The sequence below is a fragment of the Heliconius melpomene genome, chromosome 2 (genome assembly GCF_056956725.1).
Source record: "Heliconius melpomene rosina isolate 202511_hmr_F chromosome 2, ASM5695672v1, whole genome shotgun sequence".
NCBI lineage: Eukaryota > Metazoa > Arthropoda > Insecta > Lepidoptera > Nymphalidae > Heliconius > Heliconius melpomene.
In genome coordinates, this window is record NC_140390.1 from 573,328 (window position 1) to 592,495 (window position 19,168).

General features: G+C 32.8%; 2 protein-coding genes and 1 long non-coding RNA gene across 3 annotated transcripts; all 3 read left to right on the forward strand.

Moving 5' to 3' along the window:
• Window positions 1–4,362: 4,362 nt before the first annotated feature.
• LOC146540228 (carboxypeptidase B-like) lies at window positions 4,363–10,559 on the forward strand. The gene is made up of 7 exons (XM_085203487.1): window positions 4,363–4,465; window positions 5,078–5,290; window positions 8,393–8,486; window positions 8,902–9,003; window positions 9,250–9,465; window positions 9,730–10,155; window positions 10,362–10,559. Exons 1-7 carry the CDS (start codon window positions 4,392–4,394, stop codon window positions 10,527–10,529), a joined length of 1,293 nt encoding a protein of 430 aa, XP_085059613.1. The 5' UTR covers window positions 4,363–4,391; the 3' UTR covers window positions 10,530–10,559.
• A 188-nt stretch (window positions 10,560–10,747) lies between these two features.
• LOC146540229 (carboxypeptidase B-like) lies at window positions 10,748–15,459 on the forward strand. The gene is made up of 7 exons (XM_085203474.1): window positions 10,748–10,901; window positions 11,405–11,617; window positions 12,832–12,925; window positions 13,075–13,176; window positions 13,750–13,965; window positions 14,381–14,806; window positions 15,236–15,459. Exons 1-7 carry the CDS (start codon window positions 10,810–10,812, stop codon window positions 15,410–15,412), a joined length of 1,320 nt encoding a protein of 439 aa, XP_085059600.1. The 5' UTR covers window positions 10,748–10,809; the 3' UTR covers window positions 15,413–15,459.
• A 1,104-nt stretch (window positions 15,460–16,563) lies between these two features.
• Window positions 16,564–18,815, forward strand: LOC146540230 (uncharacterized). The gene is made up of 2 exons (XR_014879114.1): window positions 16,564–16,939; window positions 17,902–18,815. It is a non-coding gene; the product is annotated as an uncharacterized LOC146540230 (long non-coding RNA).
• Window positions 18,816–19,168: the final 353 nt, after the last annotated feature.

Here is a 19,168-nt window from a genome sequence, read left to right on the forward strand (position 1 = left end):
TGCCAATTTCACATTAAATGCATTTTATCCTATTTGTAAGTAGTATTGTAAATTGTTACCTGTTCAATGAAAATTACCCCCCGTGGTTAAATGGAGGTAATTTAAAGTTGTGTATGACACATGACTCAATTGAACTGCGCCCGCAGGTACAGAGGGTGACATCGAAATGATTTGTATAAATAGCCTACAGTAGATTTTTATAGGAAACAGGAAAAAAAGCTTTTTAGGGTTCCGTTGCTTAAAAGAAAAAAATGAAATCTTAATGGGATTACTCTGGTGTCCGTCTATATGTCTGAATTGAGAAGAAGTTGATAAGTACATTACTTTACTATTTACTTTATATCAATATTATTAGGGTGTCATACCTTAAAAGAAACAAACGGAACCCTTATAGGATCATTTTATTGTCGGTGTGTTTGTCAAGAACATTTATCTCTAGAGATAGTGTAGGTACAAGTTCAAGCCAAATTAATATAAAAAAATAAACTATATAATTTCGAAGCGTAATCTAAACCTATAGAGGAAAAAATTGGCAATATGTGAACTTTCAATAAAAATTAAAAAATGAAAATTTATGGGCATATCATAGAAAAAATCAATACAAGCGTAACAAACAATATTTGTAGTTTATTTCATACAAAATGAGGGCTTAATACGTCCGCAAAATTAAGTTAATCAACTTTTATCAGTCAGATTCCAGTTACATGTTCCTACAATCATAAATTGCTACGGAACTCTCAGTTGGCGAGACTTGATTCGTACTTGATTGCTTTCTTTTTCTTTTCGATACCTTGAAGTATTCGTTTCACCGTACCGACCCGTATCAGTAAAGGTATTTATTCCTAGAATATTATGCTCGACGTGAAAAATGGTGGAAGCCAGGAAATCTATAGAATATATTATATTGATTGAAAGCTCTGAGCGCTTGCGAACATTCCCGTTAGAATAAGCTTATGTTCTTTAGAACTGTTCGAAGAATTTAAATGTAAAATTCATGATGAAGAATATGATAACTTTCGTAGATGGATACACTAACATATTAATAACATTCTTAACATGCATTCTTGTATCTAGATGTAATGTATATTATAACGCTAAGAGTTTGTTTGGTTGAACTCATTAATCTCGAGAACTGGTCTACAAGTAAATAAAGTAATAGTCCACCGATCAAGATGCTGTACCCGCGGTACCTCAGGCACTTATTTATTAATTATTTATTAATTATTTTCATAAACTACACGGGCGAGCTGTAGGTAAGAGCTAATTATTTATAATAATATTTGGTACTTCTTAAGATTGTTCTAAGGAATAATTGTTGCATTTCTTGCCCGCTCTTGTCAGAAGAATTGCCGTCCGGGCCGGTGGTTTATTTAAATAAAGAATATTTTCAATTTGAATCAAGCAAATAAAATTTGTATAAAATTCACTCGGTATCCCGCTATTTGCGGGAGTCAGAGGGGACTTAGTAATAAGATACTCCATAACTCCGTCAACGTCCGTTTAGTCATTCCAGGTTGAGTAGAGTAATTCAATACCGATCTCTGTCTGTTATCAGACCGAGGAAATGAAAATTATTCATGCCACGAATAGGAATCGAACCAAAAAACCATCGCATTACATCCAGACACTGTGCTGCTGTACCATGACTAGCTTTTTCTTCTTATTACAATTTGCCCCAAATCTATAAGACCTTTAATACAAAAGGGTTGACCTATAATAAAATATCGAAGGTTACGAGCCTGGTACGTCTTAAGTAGTCGGGACAAGTGTATTGAGGCGAAATAGTAACTTAATTAAATATAAGGACTAGGATACATGGAAATAGGCTAAGATTATTTTTTAATGCCATAATTGGAGGCCATCGTACAGCAATGATCCAGCTTTAGACTGTAAACGCGATGATTGTGGATTCAATATTCACTCGAGAAAATATTTCAACTTTTTTTCTTGCCCTGGTTTGACAAAGAGCCGTGTTGAGTTCCGATACTCAACAACATCTCAAGATTCAGCGAACGGTGAGGATTAGACTGTCTTAATATCAAATTCCCTTTACCTATACCGCTTAAAACGTATAGGTAGTAAGTATAAAACTGAAAATTATGGTGGTGCTGGTGTAGTTTTAGCTGAGCGCAGTTCCTGGTCATCGAAACAAATTAAGAAACACTAACAAAACCAACAATATTACTAGTCTAGTTAGTTTGTTTAAATAAATAAATAAAATCAACAATATCTAGTGTATACAAAGCATTAAAGAAAACACTCAAAGTAAAATCCACTTTTGTGTACCGAGTGTTATTTATGCGGTAAGTACCTACAAGTGCCTAATAGTATACCTTGGTATATTTATTTTTACCAGAATAAGCCTAATATCACTCTCCTTTAAGACTTTGGTCGCATAAAGAGGTGTAGGGACCCCTTTGACTTTTATCCCACATTTCTATGTACGCATAAGGAATCTAGCGTTAAGACATTCCCCCCCATACACCGCTTCTTTGCATATTGACGAAAAAATTTTAATATTTCATTTTTCTGAGTTGAAATAGAATCTACATCTATGACATTTATAGTCAGATACTATGAAGATTTTTTGAGCTTGTAGGTGATGTTCAAAAAATAAGTCTAGTGGCCATAAAAATGAAATTAATTATAAAAAGTTTGAACTAAAGATCACTTAGATGTTTCTACTTTCATCAAAGCCTCGACTCCACAAGTAATCATAAAAAGTTCTAAAGTTAGCAGATTTCGACTCCCGAAGTCTCATTTGAGCCTTCATAATTCCGGAAGTGGACCAAAAATTTTCGAGAAAACTTTCACCTTTGAATCATTATAAGAAATCAAAGAAAGATAGCATTTTACTTAAATTTTGTTTTAAATATGAAAAAATTAGGAATTTTAATATATATAAAGCTTTACTCTATATCTCGCATAGATCAAGGAAGACAGAGAGATTGCGATTTTACAGATTTTTTGAGATCTTGTGTGTCAAATTTTAAGTGAAGAGTTAATTTTGATAGAAAATAAATAAGAATTAAAAGAGTGGGAAGAAAAGGAGACAAGCCGCGCCCATTGATTGCTACTTTCTCTACTCTCGGTATAAAAATTAATATTTTTAAACAGAAAAGGCTTTTGAAAAATACTTCGTATTATATAAATGACGATTATCCAAAACATATTATAGAAAAAAGGAGAGAACTAAACAATCAAGCAATTTTAGAACGCGAGAAAGGCAATAGAGCAGTAATAAAATACGATAAATTAATTTTATTCAAATCAAGCAATAAAAGATCACGTTCAAATTCAGCTGAACCTATACCTCAAAAATTAAGTGATACTAGTAACAATACAAAACCTTTAAAAAAGAACAAAATACAACAACACCATCAATCTAAGGCAGTAGCACGCAGATCAAACAGTATCTCAGAAGGAGTCCTAAAACCAGGAATCCTGAACTTCCTAGTTAACAAAAATGTCAACACTACGCACAAACAAGATAACGATAGTAACAACAAACATAATCTATAGCAATCAATGCCCTCCTCACACACGGATAAAAAATCTAAAGGAATATATTTAAGAAACAAACACCATCTTCCAAGACGGTTGGTCACCGAGGAAGATAAAGACCAAAACCCTCCAAATACTCCAAATACACATGGAGAAAAAATGGAGGAGGCCTATACTCACCTAGAGGTTCCTATAATCTAAGCTAAACTACAAGTAAATAAAAGAGAAAGAAACATATACATATATACAAGCAAAACAAAAAATAAAGAATATAGTAATTAGTAAAATAAATAGAACAAATAAGGAATATAGTAATAAGTAGTATAAGTTACTGTAAACTTTAATTATTTTTGTAAATCCTGTTAAATATGTACAATGTTATGTTTATAGGAAAATAAAAATAAAAGGCTTTATTATATTATTATTAAATAAGAAGCCAGTAGTCTGACTGTGAACGCGACGCTTGTAGGTTCGAAGATCACCTGGGGGAATGATTATATTTAATTTATTTCCATCAACTCTTTCTGGTTGCTCGGTAGCATAAAGGTCGGCGTTGAGTTCCATGACCCAGCACACAACTTCTCAAAAATCCAAAAAATGGAAACGAAGTTCTTAACACTAAGGTCCATCTGCCTGCACTACTGATACAGGAGAGATGGTACACTGAAAAATCTCTTAATTTATGCCTGTGAAATTATCCTAGATATAAAATACATGTATCCAATTGATAAAATACCATAAATATCAGATAATTTATTATAATCGATCAATAAAAACATAATATTTTGATAAATTCTGTATCTTTATTGATAAAACTAAGCAAACTTAATAGGATTATGAGCAGGATTTTGTTTAAACCATTTTAGTATGTCATTGGTGTTAGCAAAATGCAAGCAGTACTATTAGCTATCAGTGCTTACCTTGTATCAGCGTTGGCTGCCAACCATCATATTTACAATGGGTATGTATGTTTGACATTTTCCACTCAACACGTTCTCTTTCGGAAATTAGATTAATTATTTTAACACCAGGTTTTCTATAAGGAGACAAGAAGGAACATACTGAAAAGGAGCGTCATATCCCCTCAAAGGGTCCTCTTTAATCTTTCGTTCACCGTGATTTTGCAAACTCTTAATCTTCCTCTTCCAAATACTTTCTAGAAATTTATTAGGGATAGTTTACTGTCCAAGATCTTCAAGTAGTAGGATCTTTTCTCTTCTATAGGTGTAGGAGTGACCTGTGATCTTATGAGGTCATTAGTAGCGCAGTGGGGCACAAGCGGTCTCTTTATGAGGGAGGAATACAGCGTGAAACTGAATAATCCTAAACCTATCAATTTATTATAACAAAAAGAATATTATCTTCTAGCATATAGTTTTTCATGGAACTGTAAATTATATTTGTAAGTATTACAGAAGCATTCTTAGACTGCAAAAGTAAAAATAAATGTCCTCTGTGAGGGAAAAATATAAATATCTTCAGCTGGGAACGGATTACTTTATCATTAGGTTCCCTCTTCCTACTCTACTGTGTGCAGGATAAGAATTAAGTATTTCAAAATTATTCATTACAGATATTCAGTTTTCGGCGTCCATTTACGGGACAGATCGGATCAAAGACTTCTCACGGATCTTGAAGCAAAACTAAATATTGATATATGGGATCACGGTGCTATAGAAGTAAGAGACGCTCTCGTGATGGTATCTCCAGAGAATAAACAAGAAATTGTGGATATTTTAAACGAAAAAAACTTGAAGCATTATGTTCATCTTGCTGATGTCGCTAAGTGAGTATACAACTTATTTAAGTATAAAAAGTCGCTTTCCAATGTTGGGTAAGATCTTTCAAAAGACATAACGTTATTGCTAATAGAGACAATACCTTAAAAGGAAGATTTTTATCTGTATACAAAAAGATCTGAGACCTGACGCCATCGAGGCGTAGTTCCCAATCGGGAAAATGAATTATTATTTATTAATATTTTAATTTCTTCGTCGTTGAGTTTTGTCAATCAACAGGCAATGCTTTGAAAATTCGACGGAAAGTGAGTCAACGAATTTTACCACTAGGGCTCTCTGCCTAAAAATATGGTAAATGTGCTAGGACAAAGCGTAAAACTAAAAAGAATACGCAAAAAAACCAAACCATTGTGTATTTTTTATTTATACATATGGATAATCATAATCTATATATATAAAATCGAAAGGTCACTCACTCATCACGAAATCTCAGAAACTACATGTGCTAGGAATCTCAAATTTTGATTAGGAGTTATTTATAGGACGTAGGTGCTTGCTAAGACGGGAATTTGCAATATTCGACTTCTAAGGGGTTGTTTTTGGGGTCGAAAGTTTGTAAGAAACTTCGTTACTACAAATGCTAGGAGTCTCAAATTTTGCATAGACGTCACTACGACGTAGTCATGGAGACAGAAATTAATAATAACATAGTTCACGCGGGTGAAACCGCGAGCGGGCCGCTAGTATTTATATATAAGTATAAATAATAAATATTAAAAAATATACCTATTACGAGCATGAAATTTGAAGTCAGTGGTGGCGCGAGCGTGCGACTGTAAACGCGCTTGCGGGTTCGATTCCCATTCGAGAATGACTATGAAAATACTAAATATTTTTTAGCTTATAATAGAAATATTAATTATTTTTTTATTTCTTAGCTCTAGTATCGAGATATCGTATGAATTATGATAAACTAATAATTTATTATTTAAATGCCCTCATAAAGGCAGATAATTTTAGTAAATTCATGATTAAGCGGTGCTAACAGTAAGATTACAAGAAATACTATATTTATATCTTAGTAGGTAAAATATTAAAAAATATTGTACTTATTACAATTCTATACATGTGCCCCATGTGGTATAGTTGGGAAGTATCGTGATGGTCGCATTATGGTGATGGGTTGAAATCCCGCTCATAAAAAGAGGTTTCACTTTTAATACTACCTTTTGAATGAACTGATTAGACCGGCATTGAATAACTGTGTGAAGAATGATTAAAATTTCAGTTTCTTCTTAATTGAATAATAATATATTAGATACAAATGGAAATAAAATATATACAATTATACGTATTAAAAAATGTAAATATAAAAATAAAATAACTGGTCACTTTAGAGACGACGACAGACGAGCTACGTGAATTACATTGAATTCAATTTTGGGTGAAAATAAGTTATTTTTAAGACATACGAATTAAAAATGTTGCAAATCCTGTCTGTAACCCCTTCCACATGATAGAAGTGCCTTTGTCTCTCTATGGGGCATTACGCGAGACAATTAAGATTGTTGGCGGTAGTTTGATATAATAATTACGTCTACCATCACGTAGGACCACAGACTACTGCAAAGTGTTTGAAACGTCGGGTTTCCCAGAATTTAAAATATACACGATTAACTTGGTTAAAAAAATTAATTTAAAATAAGTAGAAATTTCTATATACCGTTAATCAGTCATTCTGTAATTAAAGAGTTTTACATAAGTATATAAGCTAAGTCATATAAAAATTAGCAATTTAAGTAAAAATAAAAAATAAACCTTCTTTAAATATTTACACGCGAATACAACACAAAAAATATAAAAAAAAAACTTCCTTCCATTTAGAGTTCCACATTTTACCGGAGCCGCTTATCGCTAAGCTCTGTCTTTCCAAGTACGTTATCAAGGCCTTCATAAACAAAACCTCGGGAACTTTATAGCACTTAATTCTCAGGTCGTGAGGAGCTGACGGCGTGATGATACGCTCATCCGCGGTCAGATTTACTGACCTCTTAATGCTTATTAGTTTGAAAAATTGGACGTTTTCTGGTGATATTTTTATTTTTTCGAAGTGTGGAATAAAACTTTAAAAACTTTAATATTGTTTTAATTGAGTTTCATATTTTTATATTTTTATTTCATATTTTATGTTCATATATCTTTATTATATTATGTAGTATTTATCTGTAAGAATCATAATTTTTTTAATCTTAAATACTGGCTGAAAGTGATAGATTCTTTCTACCCTATCCTGCTGTATGCGTGATAAAGCGTGAATCTGAAAATAACATATTTTTTATTTCATCAATACAAAAAATATTTAGTTTTCAAATCTGTATTAGGATTACAAGGAAAATATTTTCAGGACTCTCCATTAGATGAAGTCACAATAATTTCGTGTCAATCAATCAATCAACGTCACGGTCCCGTCAAATTATTTATTTATTGATGAGATATACGAGTATAAGAGAGAGAACCATTTGGTTTCTTTACTTCTTTGAGGAAATTACATAGAAAAATTATGTTTTTGGACCTTTTATAATAACGTAACGGTTAAATATTTTAATGTAAAGAGTATTATGTAGTCTTTTACTTTTTCATATAATAAAGGGGCAGAATTTCAGGTCATTCGTGGTGCAGGGTCACATGCCTGCGACTTCGACGCGAAAGAAAATTAAATATTTAATATTTTCATTTTCTCGTTCTAGTAACGAAGCAAAGCGCGTATTTGAGTTCCGCCACTGAACACGCAATGGTTCCAGAATTTGGCCAAAAGTGGAGAACGGAAGGATCTTAATGGGGACCCCCATCTTAATGAGGATTCTCCGGTTCAGCCTAAGTACCGTCAAAAAGTTCAAAAAATAATAATTTCGTGTTCTATAATCGACGACGAAGAATGACTGACGTATGTTCCTGAATTTAGAGTAAAGTTCCGCCCTCATAATATATTACTTGTTATAGAATACAATATTTAGGTATTTCTACTTGACCATGCTGGCGATGTGGCAGGTAAACGGTAGTTCATTCATGTCGATCTTCCATAGTTTCATAGCACATTATTTAACCATTCCATAATGACTTAACTGTAATCAATTAATCTTTACTTATAGATCTCTCAAGGAATCAGAGCTGGACTTGCAAAGCTGGCAGCTAAGCAGGTCTAGTAGACTAGCACCATTTACAAGTTACCCGAGATATGCTGAGGTATATTAAACTTTTCCAAATATTTGTAATTTTCGAAAATGTTTGTTTGATGCCACCGCGTCGTGGTCCTGCGTCAAACTGTAAGGCGACCATGTGAAAATGATACAGTATTATTTTTATTCTGATAAAAAGACAAAGCACAGCGTTAAGTTTCACCACTTAACACGCTACGTCTTGAAAATAAAGCGGTGCATAGAGAATTAAGTGTTTTAACATTAGGTTCTCTCTGCCTACAAAAAAATATTAATTTTAGTATTGATCCCGATGCAAATAGGTATACAGCTCGTTGCCTCATTAGGATCCAAATATGGGTTCCATTACTTTCGTTTCTCTTCTCCCATTTTATCCAAATTCTCATTTTCTTAACCACTTGTAAGACATTTGGTCTAAATTGAGTCGTGTGATTCATTTTCAGGTTGATCAATATATAGAAAGAATCGCTAGTCAATATCCTAATCTGGTAACATTGGTTAACGCTGGCCCTAGTTTTGAGGGTAGACCTGTAAAGTACTTGAAGGTATATACTTAAATAATATTTACTTTATTAATACATATTTTTTTATTTAACACATACTTTTAAACCTATCGAGCTATGGCTCTTTAACATAATCTTTGTGAATTCATCTTTCTCAAAAGAATATTTATGATATGATAGTTGTTTCTAAAGTTTGGATAATGACAGATGTCAATCTTCTTGTAGAGACAAAATAAAGTTTAAGGCCATAAAAAATGAAAAATTGTTCCATTATCTTCTCTTTTCCAGATATCTACGACTAATTTCGCGAATACTAGTAAACCAGTCTATTACCTTGACGCAGCCATGCATGCAAGAGAATGGGTAACTGTGCCTGTAGCTCTCTATGTTATTCACCGTCTGGTGGAGGATTTAAGAGAAGAGGACAGAGATCTCTTAGAGAACATTGACTGGATCGTCAATCCTATTGTCAATCCTGACGGATATGAATATACACATACTGATGTAAGTGTATTGTTTAACTCATATTACTTTTACATTATATTTTAGATTATCTGTTTAAAATAATTTGGATTAATTTGTAATTTTGGTTAATTTTGTGCCTGATAGAAAATTATAGCAATGTGACTATTTAAATTTTTCTTATATAGCTAATTAATGTTAAAATAAAATGTTTAACTTATTGCTAAGCAAACTTACTTTTGCTAAAAAACCTACGCTAAAAAATATGATAATATATTTAGATTTATCGATTATTTTTTAAAACAGAATCGGTTGTGGCGACGCACCAGATCGTACTACCCCGAAGTGAGTACCGAGTGCTGGGGGGTAGACGCCAATCGCAATTTCGACTCTAGCTTCAACACGATTGGGGTATCTTCAAATCCTTGCTCCGATGTTTATCCTGGACCCCAGGCGTTTTCCGAACCTGAAACGAGATACGTCAGAGATATTATACAAGAAAACGTTAGCCGAATGCAAATATATCAAAATATTCACAGCTTTGGTAACTACGTTCTATTTGGTTATGGAAATGGAACGTTACCAGAAAATGCTGCAGAATTGCATTTAGTTGGGGCGGCGATGGGCGCTGCAATTGATGCGAAGAAATTAGATAAAGTTGGTTATTATTTGGTAGGAAATAGCAATTTGGCATTGTATGGTACTTCAGGCAGCGCTCAGGATTGGGCTCAGGTATGGAGTTAAATTTTTCTTTAAATTATTTGTAAAAAAGACTGATTTGTATGTGTTTTTTTAGATATATCTAAACCTTATTGGGTCTTATAATTTCTTGTTAGAATGGGAAATAGGAATCATATTTACAATAATCACGTTGATTTAAATTAAATAGCATCTTTGAAATAAACATATTTTTAAAATAAACTAATCTATTTTCCCAGGAGGCCGGGGTACCACTCTCTTACACGCTGGAGCTGCCCGGATACGAGTACGATTTCCGCGTCCCCCCACAATACATCGATCAAATAAATGAAGAGACGTGGGCCGGCATAGCTGTCACAGCTCGTATCGCTAATTTACAATATCGAGCAAGAATTAATAACAATTAATATATAAAATAAAAGAAAATTTTAACTTAATTATATTTTTTTATTATTGTATGTCGACATTTTTCTACAAGCTAACCTAACGATTTTACTATTCTGCATAGGCACTTTCGTGATGTATTTTTCGCCTGTGCTACAATAACAATTGAGAATACTTAAATAAGTGCTAGCATGCTCGAAAAAAGGAAAATAAGATAAAACATGTACCTATTTTGATAAAATAACACAAAGATACGATGAATTAGATTACGATAATGAACGTAATCGCCTGTGGCACTTTAGTATGCGACTGGATATCAAAATGCAGGCACTTTTGTTAGTTTTTAGTTTAGTATTTCTATCAGCATTAGCTGCAAATCATGACATTTACAATGGGTATGTTTTTTTAAGTTATTTATTACATTTCATCAAGGGAGGGGGATGAGAAGAAACGTTAATTTAAATAGGTACGCTAAGTAGTTAGCGCGCTTTAATCAGGACCATGAAAGATCCACACATAATAGTAATTAGTTAATGATTTCTTGAAGTTTTGGATTGAACTAGATTTAAAACTAAATAATTGTGTAATCTAATATTTAAATTGTGTCAAGAACACGATATACTGTATACATTTCAAAAATATACTGACCTCACGAAGCAATAGATGGCGCAGTGGAACTGTGTCGGACTGTAAAAATTACGGTTATGATTTCGATCCCCATTCAGGGGAATTCAGCGGGAGGTGAACTTTTATTTCCTCACTCTAGCATTGAGATAAGAAACTTAATACGCAAAGTGGGGAACAAAGTGCTTTAATACTTACTAGGTTTGATCTGCACACCCTCCCACGCAGGAAGAAAGAAGCGTGAAGCCGCTTAAATTCAACTATTTCTCCACAGATATTCAGTTTTTTCTGTGCAATTACGGGATTCATCTGATCAAAGACTCCTACTGGATCTTCAGACGAAACTAAATCTTGATATTTGGAGTCATGGCGCCGTAAACGTCAGGGATGCTCACGTAATGGTGTCACCGGAGAAGAAACAAGAATTTTTAGATAGTTTAAGAGAAAAAAATGCAAAGTATAAACTTTATCTCGACGATGTTGCTAAGTAAGTGAAAGTTAACCATTTGAATAGTTGTTGAGGGGCACAATGTCTATCTGTAAATATCCTGTTATGAAAATGAACTATTTTCATATTCTTGTTTAGCTCTGGTAACTCGACAAAGCGCTGCGTTGAGTGCTATATCACTTGACTCTAGGCGCATAGGCATGCGTGAAAAAATGTGAAGCTGATTGTTTATTAAAAAACTAATAAATTTATAATATATAAATTGTATATAATATATGTGATAAAATTGTAATTAACTGTTTAGCCACTATAATATAGATATGTCGAGACACCTCAAGATTAGGCTACTTTATCGTCGATTAAGATTTTAAAAAATAATATATAACAGTAAATAGATTAGAAATAATAAAAGGAATTGAGGAAGACTGAGAAGTGACTGGACATTCGAATTTTTAATAATACCAGAAGGCTAGCAATTGTGTGCCGTATAACTAAGAGTTATACATTATTATACGTTTCGTCGGTACGTAACCCACTGTACATGCTGGTATAAATATACTACTAATGGAAATATCAATAATCAAACCCGCACTTCCCGACATTAGCGCCTTCAACCAGACAAACTCTTCACCTTTATATATTAGTAAAGATTAGTATAAATGTGTGAAGATAAAGGTGATTGATGATCGTACTATTTATTAGTGATTGCTGAACTATAGGCACTAAGCGTACTTATAAGCCTTTTAGTATATTAGTCGTGGCGCAGGGTCACATGTGACTGTAAACGCAGCAGGTTGGGGGTTCGATTTCCACTCGAGGAAATTAAATACTTAACGTTTTAATTCCTTCGCTCTGGTGTCGAGATAAAGCGCAGACTTCAATTCCGTCAATCAACCTCCATTGCCTCCAGAATTCGGCGGAAATATGGATATATGAATACGGCGTATCTTAACCCTGTTGTGTGCGGGATACAGGATAAAAAAATATTTATGTTGTGTTTTCTGAGAAGTTGGCCAGATAAAATATTACCAAAAACTAACGTTAGGACCGATGTCTGAGCTGAAAGGCCGCGAGCAAAGCAATTTCACACAATTACCTTTAATTACCTTTTCACAATTGTGCGTCGGTATTACTAACATATTCATTTACAAAACTAAACTCGCAGCTACTGAGGAGGATAGGGTTTATATAAAAAATAAATAAATGTTGTAGCAATTGTCATTTATCAAAAATAAACTTAACTTTTCTTATAGATCTCTGAAGGAGTCTGATTCGGACTTAAAACGTTGGCAACTAAGCAGATCTAGTAGACTATTACCATTTTCGAACTACCCGAGATTTGCTGAAGTGAGTACACTTTTCGTAATCTTTCGTAATCTCATAAATATTTTGAATTTTCATTTTCATTTTTAACAAAAAAAATATATTTCCTATATTACTGTTAAATTATTTCTAATTTGTATAATGAATTAATTTTATATGTATTTTATTTATAGGTTGACCAATACCTGGAAAGAATAGCCAGCGAATATCCCAATCTGGTAACATTGGTAAACGCTGGACCTAGTTTTGAGGGAAGACCTGTTAAATACTTAAAGGTATAAACTTAAATAATATGTATTTAATTTTGTTTACCTTAAAACAAAATGTTTTACGCTATATTAATAGAATATCATCTAGATAAACCTGTTTAATTAAATCGGGTAGCTGTTCATTTGAATTATACTCAGATTTTTTGAGCTTTACGCTGTATCCCGCGATAGCAAGGAACCTGGACACCTGGTGTTAAAAAAAACCGTTCCCCACTTTCCGCTTAATTCTGGAGGCATTGTGTGTTGAGTGCCGTCGCGTCACGCTTTGCCTCGTTACCAGAGCGAAGAAAAAATTAAAATGTAAAATATATTATTTCCTCGAGTGGAGATCAAATCCCACAACCTTTTTCGTTTATAGTCGCGCGCTTGTGCCCCTGCGCTACCACTGGTCTCTATAATTAATAATAATAAAAAGAGAAAGAAATTATTTCATATTATTAATAATATACCTCAGTGTTTCCTATGTAAAACACGTCATGCCTTTAAGTGGGTACGTGAAGAACTGAGCAGTGAACAACTACAAGTAAGATTTGTTAATTTCTGTAAAGTATTATTATTTTCCTAATTGTTTTTCTCTAGATATCTACGACTAATTTTGCAAACTCTAGTAAACCAATCTATTACCTTGACGCGGCCACTCACGCTAGAGAATGGGTGACTGTGCCAGTAGCTCTCTACGTAATTCACCGTTTAGTGGAAGATCTAAGAGAAGAAGATAGAGATCTCTTAGAGAATATTGATTGGATCGTTCATCCTCTTGTTAATCCTGATGGATATGAATATTCACATACCGATGTAAGTATATATATTCGATATATTTTTATATTAGCTTTGAATTATGTTACTAACTTACATTAACTATGTTACATTCAACATTTTTCAATTTTGAGCCTGTAATAAATGAACATCCGCACACTACACATGCATGGTTACCTTAACGGTCTTAATGTTTATTTTCCCTACCTAATAAAAAAATAAAGCACAGTTGAACTAAGCTGAGCTTGATATTTAAGTCAGTATCTCTAAAAGTAGAGCCAAACAGAACTTTTCTTTTAAAAAACTTTTTTCTTTTAAAAAATTAACATTAAAATAATTTATCAATTTTGATTGGTGGACTATCTATACTATAATATAAGAACACTTGAAATACAAAGCTTAGTGTAGACCTCGCAGACTGTATTTTTATTCTTATTTTCACTTTATACCACAGGATCGTTTATGGCGACGCACCAGATCATACAATCCGGAAGTGAGCACCCAATGCTGGGGTGTAGACGCCAACCGAAACTTCGACATTGACTTCAACACCATAGGCGTATCTTCAAATCCTTGCTCTGATGTCTATCCTGGAACTCATGCTTTCTCCGAACGAGAGACTGGATACGTTAGAGATATTATTCAAGAGAACCTTAGTCGAATGGAAGTATATCAAAACGTTCATAGTTATGGCAATTACGTTCTTTTTGCTTATGGGAATGCAACGCTACCAAAAAACGCTGCTGAGTTACATGTAGTGGGGGCGGCGATGGGAGCCGCTATGGATGCCAAAAAATTAGCGAAAGCTGATTATTATTATGTTGGAAATAGCAATCTAGCATTGTATGGTGATTCTGGCAGCGCTCAGGACTATGGCCAGGTAAAGTGAATGTTTTCCCTCGGAATTAGACAGAATATTGATCTATCTTTCTCCTTTTACATTTACATATAACGTTATAAATGTATTAAGATATTGTCATTTAGCTAATACAAGAAAATTTTATTTTATTTTGGTTTTCTTTGTACACTATATAATTATGTAAAGTATATTACTTTAAATTTTCTCGTTTTAAATATAATTTACTCTAATAATTCGTTTTTGGTTTGAAGATATTAAAGAAATACCTATATATTATTTAGATATCAAATTTTACATAGTTTTCACTAATATTCAACAACAGCCAGCCAGCCGTCATAGCAAAAGCTCAGTGCATGAGTGTGAGCTTGAAGAATGTGGATCCGTTTCCTCCTCGGGGGAAGCGCGGCGTTGATTTCCGCCAAAAATATAAAATGTATATATTTTTTACAGGCTGTTGGAATACCTCTAACGTACACGCCAGAGCTGCCCGGATACGACTACGACTTCCGCGTCCCCCCACAATACATAGAACATATAAACGAAGAGATTTGGGCGGGCTTCGCTGTGACTGCACGTATCGCCAACTTGCAATATAGAGCGAGACTTAATAGGAATAATAATAATTAATATTAACTATTAAGAATGTTTAAAAATATACATTTATATATTTCTAAGTTTTTCTTTTATTATATTAACAATTTTTTATCCCATATAGGGATGAAAAAGGTACCTCATTCTTTTTTATAGTTGCTCATTAATTTAGATAATATTAAGTAAATAATATATGGTTTTTTTAATAATTAAAATCACGTAATTAAGAGTAAATAAGTTCTTGAGAATTTGGTCGGAGCTATAAAGGTAGAGTGGTTTAATATTAATCTCTGATGAGTTATACGTTTTAAATACTTTTTAAAAAACGCATTTATTGAATTATTCTGTAGAGTTCCTTCCTTTAGGTCCCAGCTCCATCATCAGACCATCATCAGAATATTAATTATAGTTACATTACTTATATCCATAAAGGTTTTTTCCAAAACAATCAAAAATGTATTTTTTTTTGCGTACTTAGTCTATAGAATAGATAACATACATGTTATCTTAATATCTAAATGTTAAAACAAAAATACGTGCAAATCCGCGAGCAGGGTGCTAGTACAAATACCTATACATTTATATTAATACACCAATCACGTACAATGAATGAACAGACAGGTGTCAGGTGCAAGCGGCGCGTGCGCAGCTCCGCGCGTAAATGCGACGTTGCCGTTCTTCACGACTAGATGCTTAAGCGTTGACAACATTCCTTGTTATAATAATATTATGAGCTAACTAGTTAGATACATATTGTATTTTTAAGAGCATTTTCTCTCTTTCTCTCTCTCTTGTGCTTTTGTTGCTAAAACAATAATAATAGGATATTAAGAATTTAATAATCAATTTATATTTTAAAGTAACTAAACATTTAATTTGATAGGTTAGGTAATTCGTCTTTCAACATTATATAACGCTATACTACTGAATATCATCAACCATAATCACGCGTGGGCTGTGGGTTCAAATCCCATTAATGAGAAATAGACAATGTTTAAATATTTAAACAAAAATAACGCTATCTATAACAGAAAACAAAGTATTTTAACAAAATTATAGATTAAAAAAACTGTTTACTACAAATTCAGTATAACAATTCTCTAAATTCAGTTATCCATATATTTCACACCTGTGCTATTTACTCTGTGGCACCGCGCGTTGCCGCTCTGTGACCACAATGTCAAACCGGTTTTCCAAGTCAAGTAACATTCAGTTCAGAGTGACACAGTGACTCTATTGAGACCATTTCTTTAGAAAATTCGTTATAAATACTGTGTTTTTTGTCTAGACCTTTGTTAAATATAATTGTTGATCTACATTCTCTAATATTATCTATACTACTATTAGTATTTTAAGTATTTTGTTTAGGAATTGTTATGTCTTTATTGTGATTGCGTACGCGCATGCGCATGTGATATTTTATAGTGCATTATAAGACTATTGGTAAGATACGTAAGAGGCAGAGCCGTATTGGATCAAAAGTATTTATTTCGAGGAATTTTCTTCCAAAATTTAATCATGTTTCTCTCATATGATGTTATTGCGACGTTTGGAGTTTCAGCGGTAAGATTTTAATCTTTAAATACTCGTATATACAAATACTCATAGTATTTAGATCAAGGTTGTAAATGTATTTGAAGTCATCCTATAATTAGGATGTAGGTTCAAATCCCACTCAAGATAATATTTAGGGCGTTGAGTTCTGCCATTGTTTTATTTGGGCGGCAAGTAGAGTAAGGAGAGACTTTTATTTTTCACTTAAATTTTTGTCATACAAAGAAAATAAATGAAAAGATAATCTCAGATTTAATATAAAGGTTAGCATAATTAAATATATTTTGAAAAATGCTTTCGTCACATTTAAAATCTGCTTTTTTTTTATGTATTATATTAATGATACAACCGCATTCATAGACACTGCTAATGACTAGAACTCGTAAAACAAATAAGCCATTTGTGGTGTTTTGCTTAGTAAAAGTACACAATTAATATACATTGATGACTCTCTATATAAAATGTACTTCTTGTTTGCGTCTACGTATTGTCTTTATAAAAATTACATATATTTTTCGCTTCACAATGTATCCTTCATAAAGCAGGATAGGCGGAAGGAACCTAGAAAATTAATTCACTCAATTCCCAGCTATCGTGGCTGCATTTTGTTTCCTTACCAGAACAAGGAAATAAAAATAATTAATTCTCACTAATACGAATCGAATTCAACAAACGTTACATTTATACAATACATTGTACCTCTAAAAATGTAAATTCAAATTTAAAATATTCTTTATTCAAATAAACTTTATAAGCACTCTTGAATCGTCAACAAAAAGCTACCACCGGTTCGGAAGGCAGTTCTGCTGAGAAGAGCCGGCAAGAAACTCAACAGTTGCTCTTTTTAAAGTCAATGGTATATTTTACTATTACATTAGTTGGCAGCTATCCTGCATTACATTCAATAGACATTAATTCCATACATGTTTATCCTCTAAATATTCTTGAACATTTAAATATAAATTTTACAGCTGGTATCATTCTTCGTGTCAGTCACACTACTCCTGGCTGTAGCATCGAGGAGAGGTCTGCTAAGGACTCCGAGCTCAGAACCTTTGATGCCGATAAAGGAGAAGATTGAAATACTACCGTCGGCACCTGAAATGACACCTTTGGCTGATAGCAGATAGATATATTTAGTATAAGATATAATATTATTATAAAAAAAACAAAGTGTAGTCATTTACTCTATAAAAGTAAATATGTGGCCATTTAAAATTTTAAAAAATATTCGTTGTCACTAACTTTTACACTTTTTCCGGCTGGTAACGCACCTGTAGCTCCTCTGGCTGGGGTCGCAAGCGGCGATAGTCAAGTGACAGGTGACCCGTATGCTCGTTTGCTTTTTCCATAAAAAAAAACTATTTTTATTCCACATAGCAGAGCAAGCAAAGAAAACCTAGTGTTAAGACTCTATTCTCCATTTACCGCCTGAATTCAATGAAATAATGAAAATATTAAATATTTAATTTCCTCGGGTGGGAATCGAAACCACAACCTATCGCGTTTACAATCGCACCCCTGAGCCCTTGCACCACGACTGGCCTCCACCATATTTTATTACATATCTTTAAAGATACATAATTACAAGTCTAAAGGCGGGCAAGAAAGAGTGATTAACTTATTACTAAATCAAATCCTATTTTTAAATAATTTATAATGTATAATGTAAATGTAGTGTAATAAGTAATTAACTACAATAAAAAAGTAATTTAGGTATTATAGATTTTAATTAATTAAGACTTTAGAGTAACAACTTAACTTTTATACGATAACATTTATAATTAATTAACTTTAATTAACATTATTTATACGGAGATAAAACACGATATTTTTAATGTATACCAAGTATTATATAAAAATCTGAATTAAATGTATTAAATACAATTATTTAGTGTTTTATCTTGTTACTTACTTTGCTTTTGTATATATATGAAAGAAAATTAAATAGTAGCGTCACACTTTTAGCCGGATATCGACCATATCCAACAACCTGCATGCTAAACAGAACCTTGTGTTAAAACACTCCGTTCTCCGTTCCTCACTTATCTCCAATTTTGAGTGGCAGAAACATACAAATGACAACACTAAATATAGCCTCAATTTCATACAAATTAAGTTAAGTTGAAACAATTAATATCACAAACGGATTAATTTACTAATTATGCTAATTTAATATGAGAATTGTTGTTATACGAGTTTTTGTATGGAGAAGCTTTTGTTGTACTTTGTTCAAAA

Bases quoted from the DNA above. Each gene is read 5' to 3' on its own strand.
- LOC146540229 (XM_085203474.1), top strand. From the start codon at position 10,810: ATGCGACTGGATATCAAAATGCAGGCACTTTTGTTAGTTTTTAGTTTA. The intron at 13,177-13,749 runs GTATAAACTTAA...GTTTTTCTCTAG, and splicing joins GACCTGTTAAATACTTAAAG to ATATCTACGACTAATTTTGC. The intron at 13,966-14,380 runs GTAAGTATATAT...TTTATACCACAG, and splicing joins ATGAATATTCACATACCGAT to GATCGTTTATGGCGACGCAC.
- LOC146540228 (XM_085203487.1), top strand. From the start codon at position 4,392: ATGCAAGCAGTACTATTAGCTATCAGTGCTTACCTTGTATCAGCGTTG. The intron at 5,291-8,392 runs GTGAGTATACAA...CTTTACTTATAG, and splicing joins CATCTTGCTGATGTCGCTAA to ATCTCTCAAGGAATCAGAGC. The intron at 9,466-9,729 runs GTAAGTGTATTG...TTTTTAAAACAG, and splicing joins ATGAATATACACATACTGAT to AATCGGTTGTGGCGACGCAC.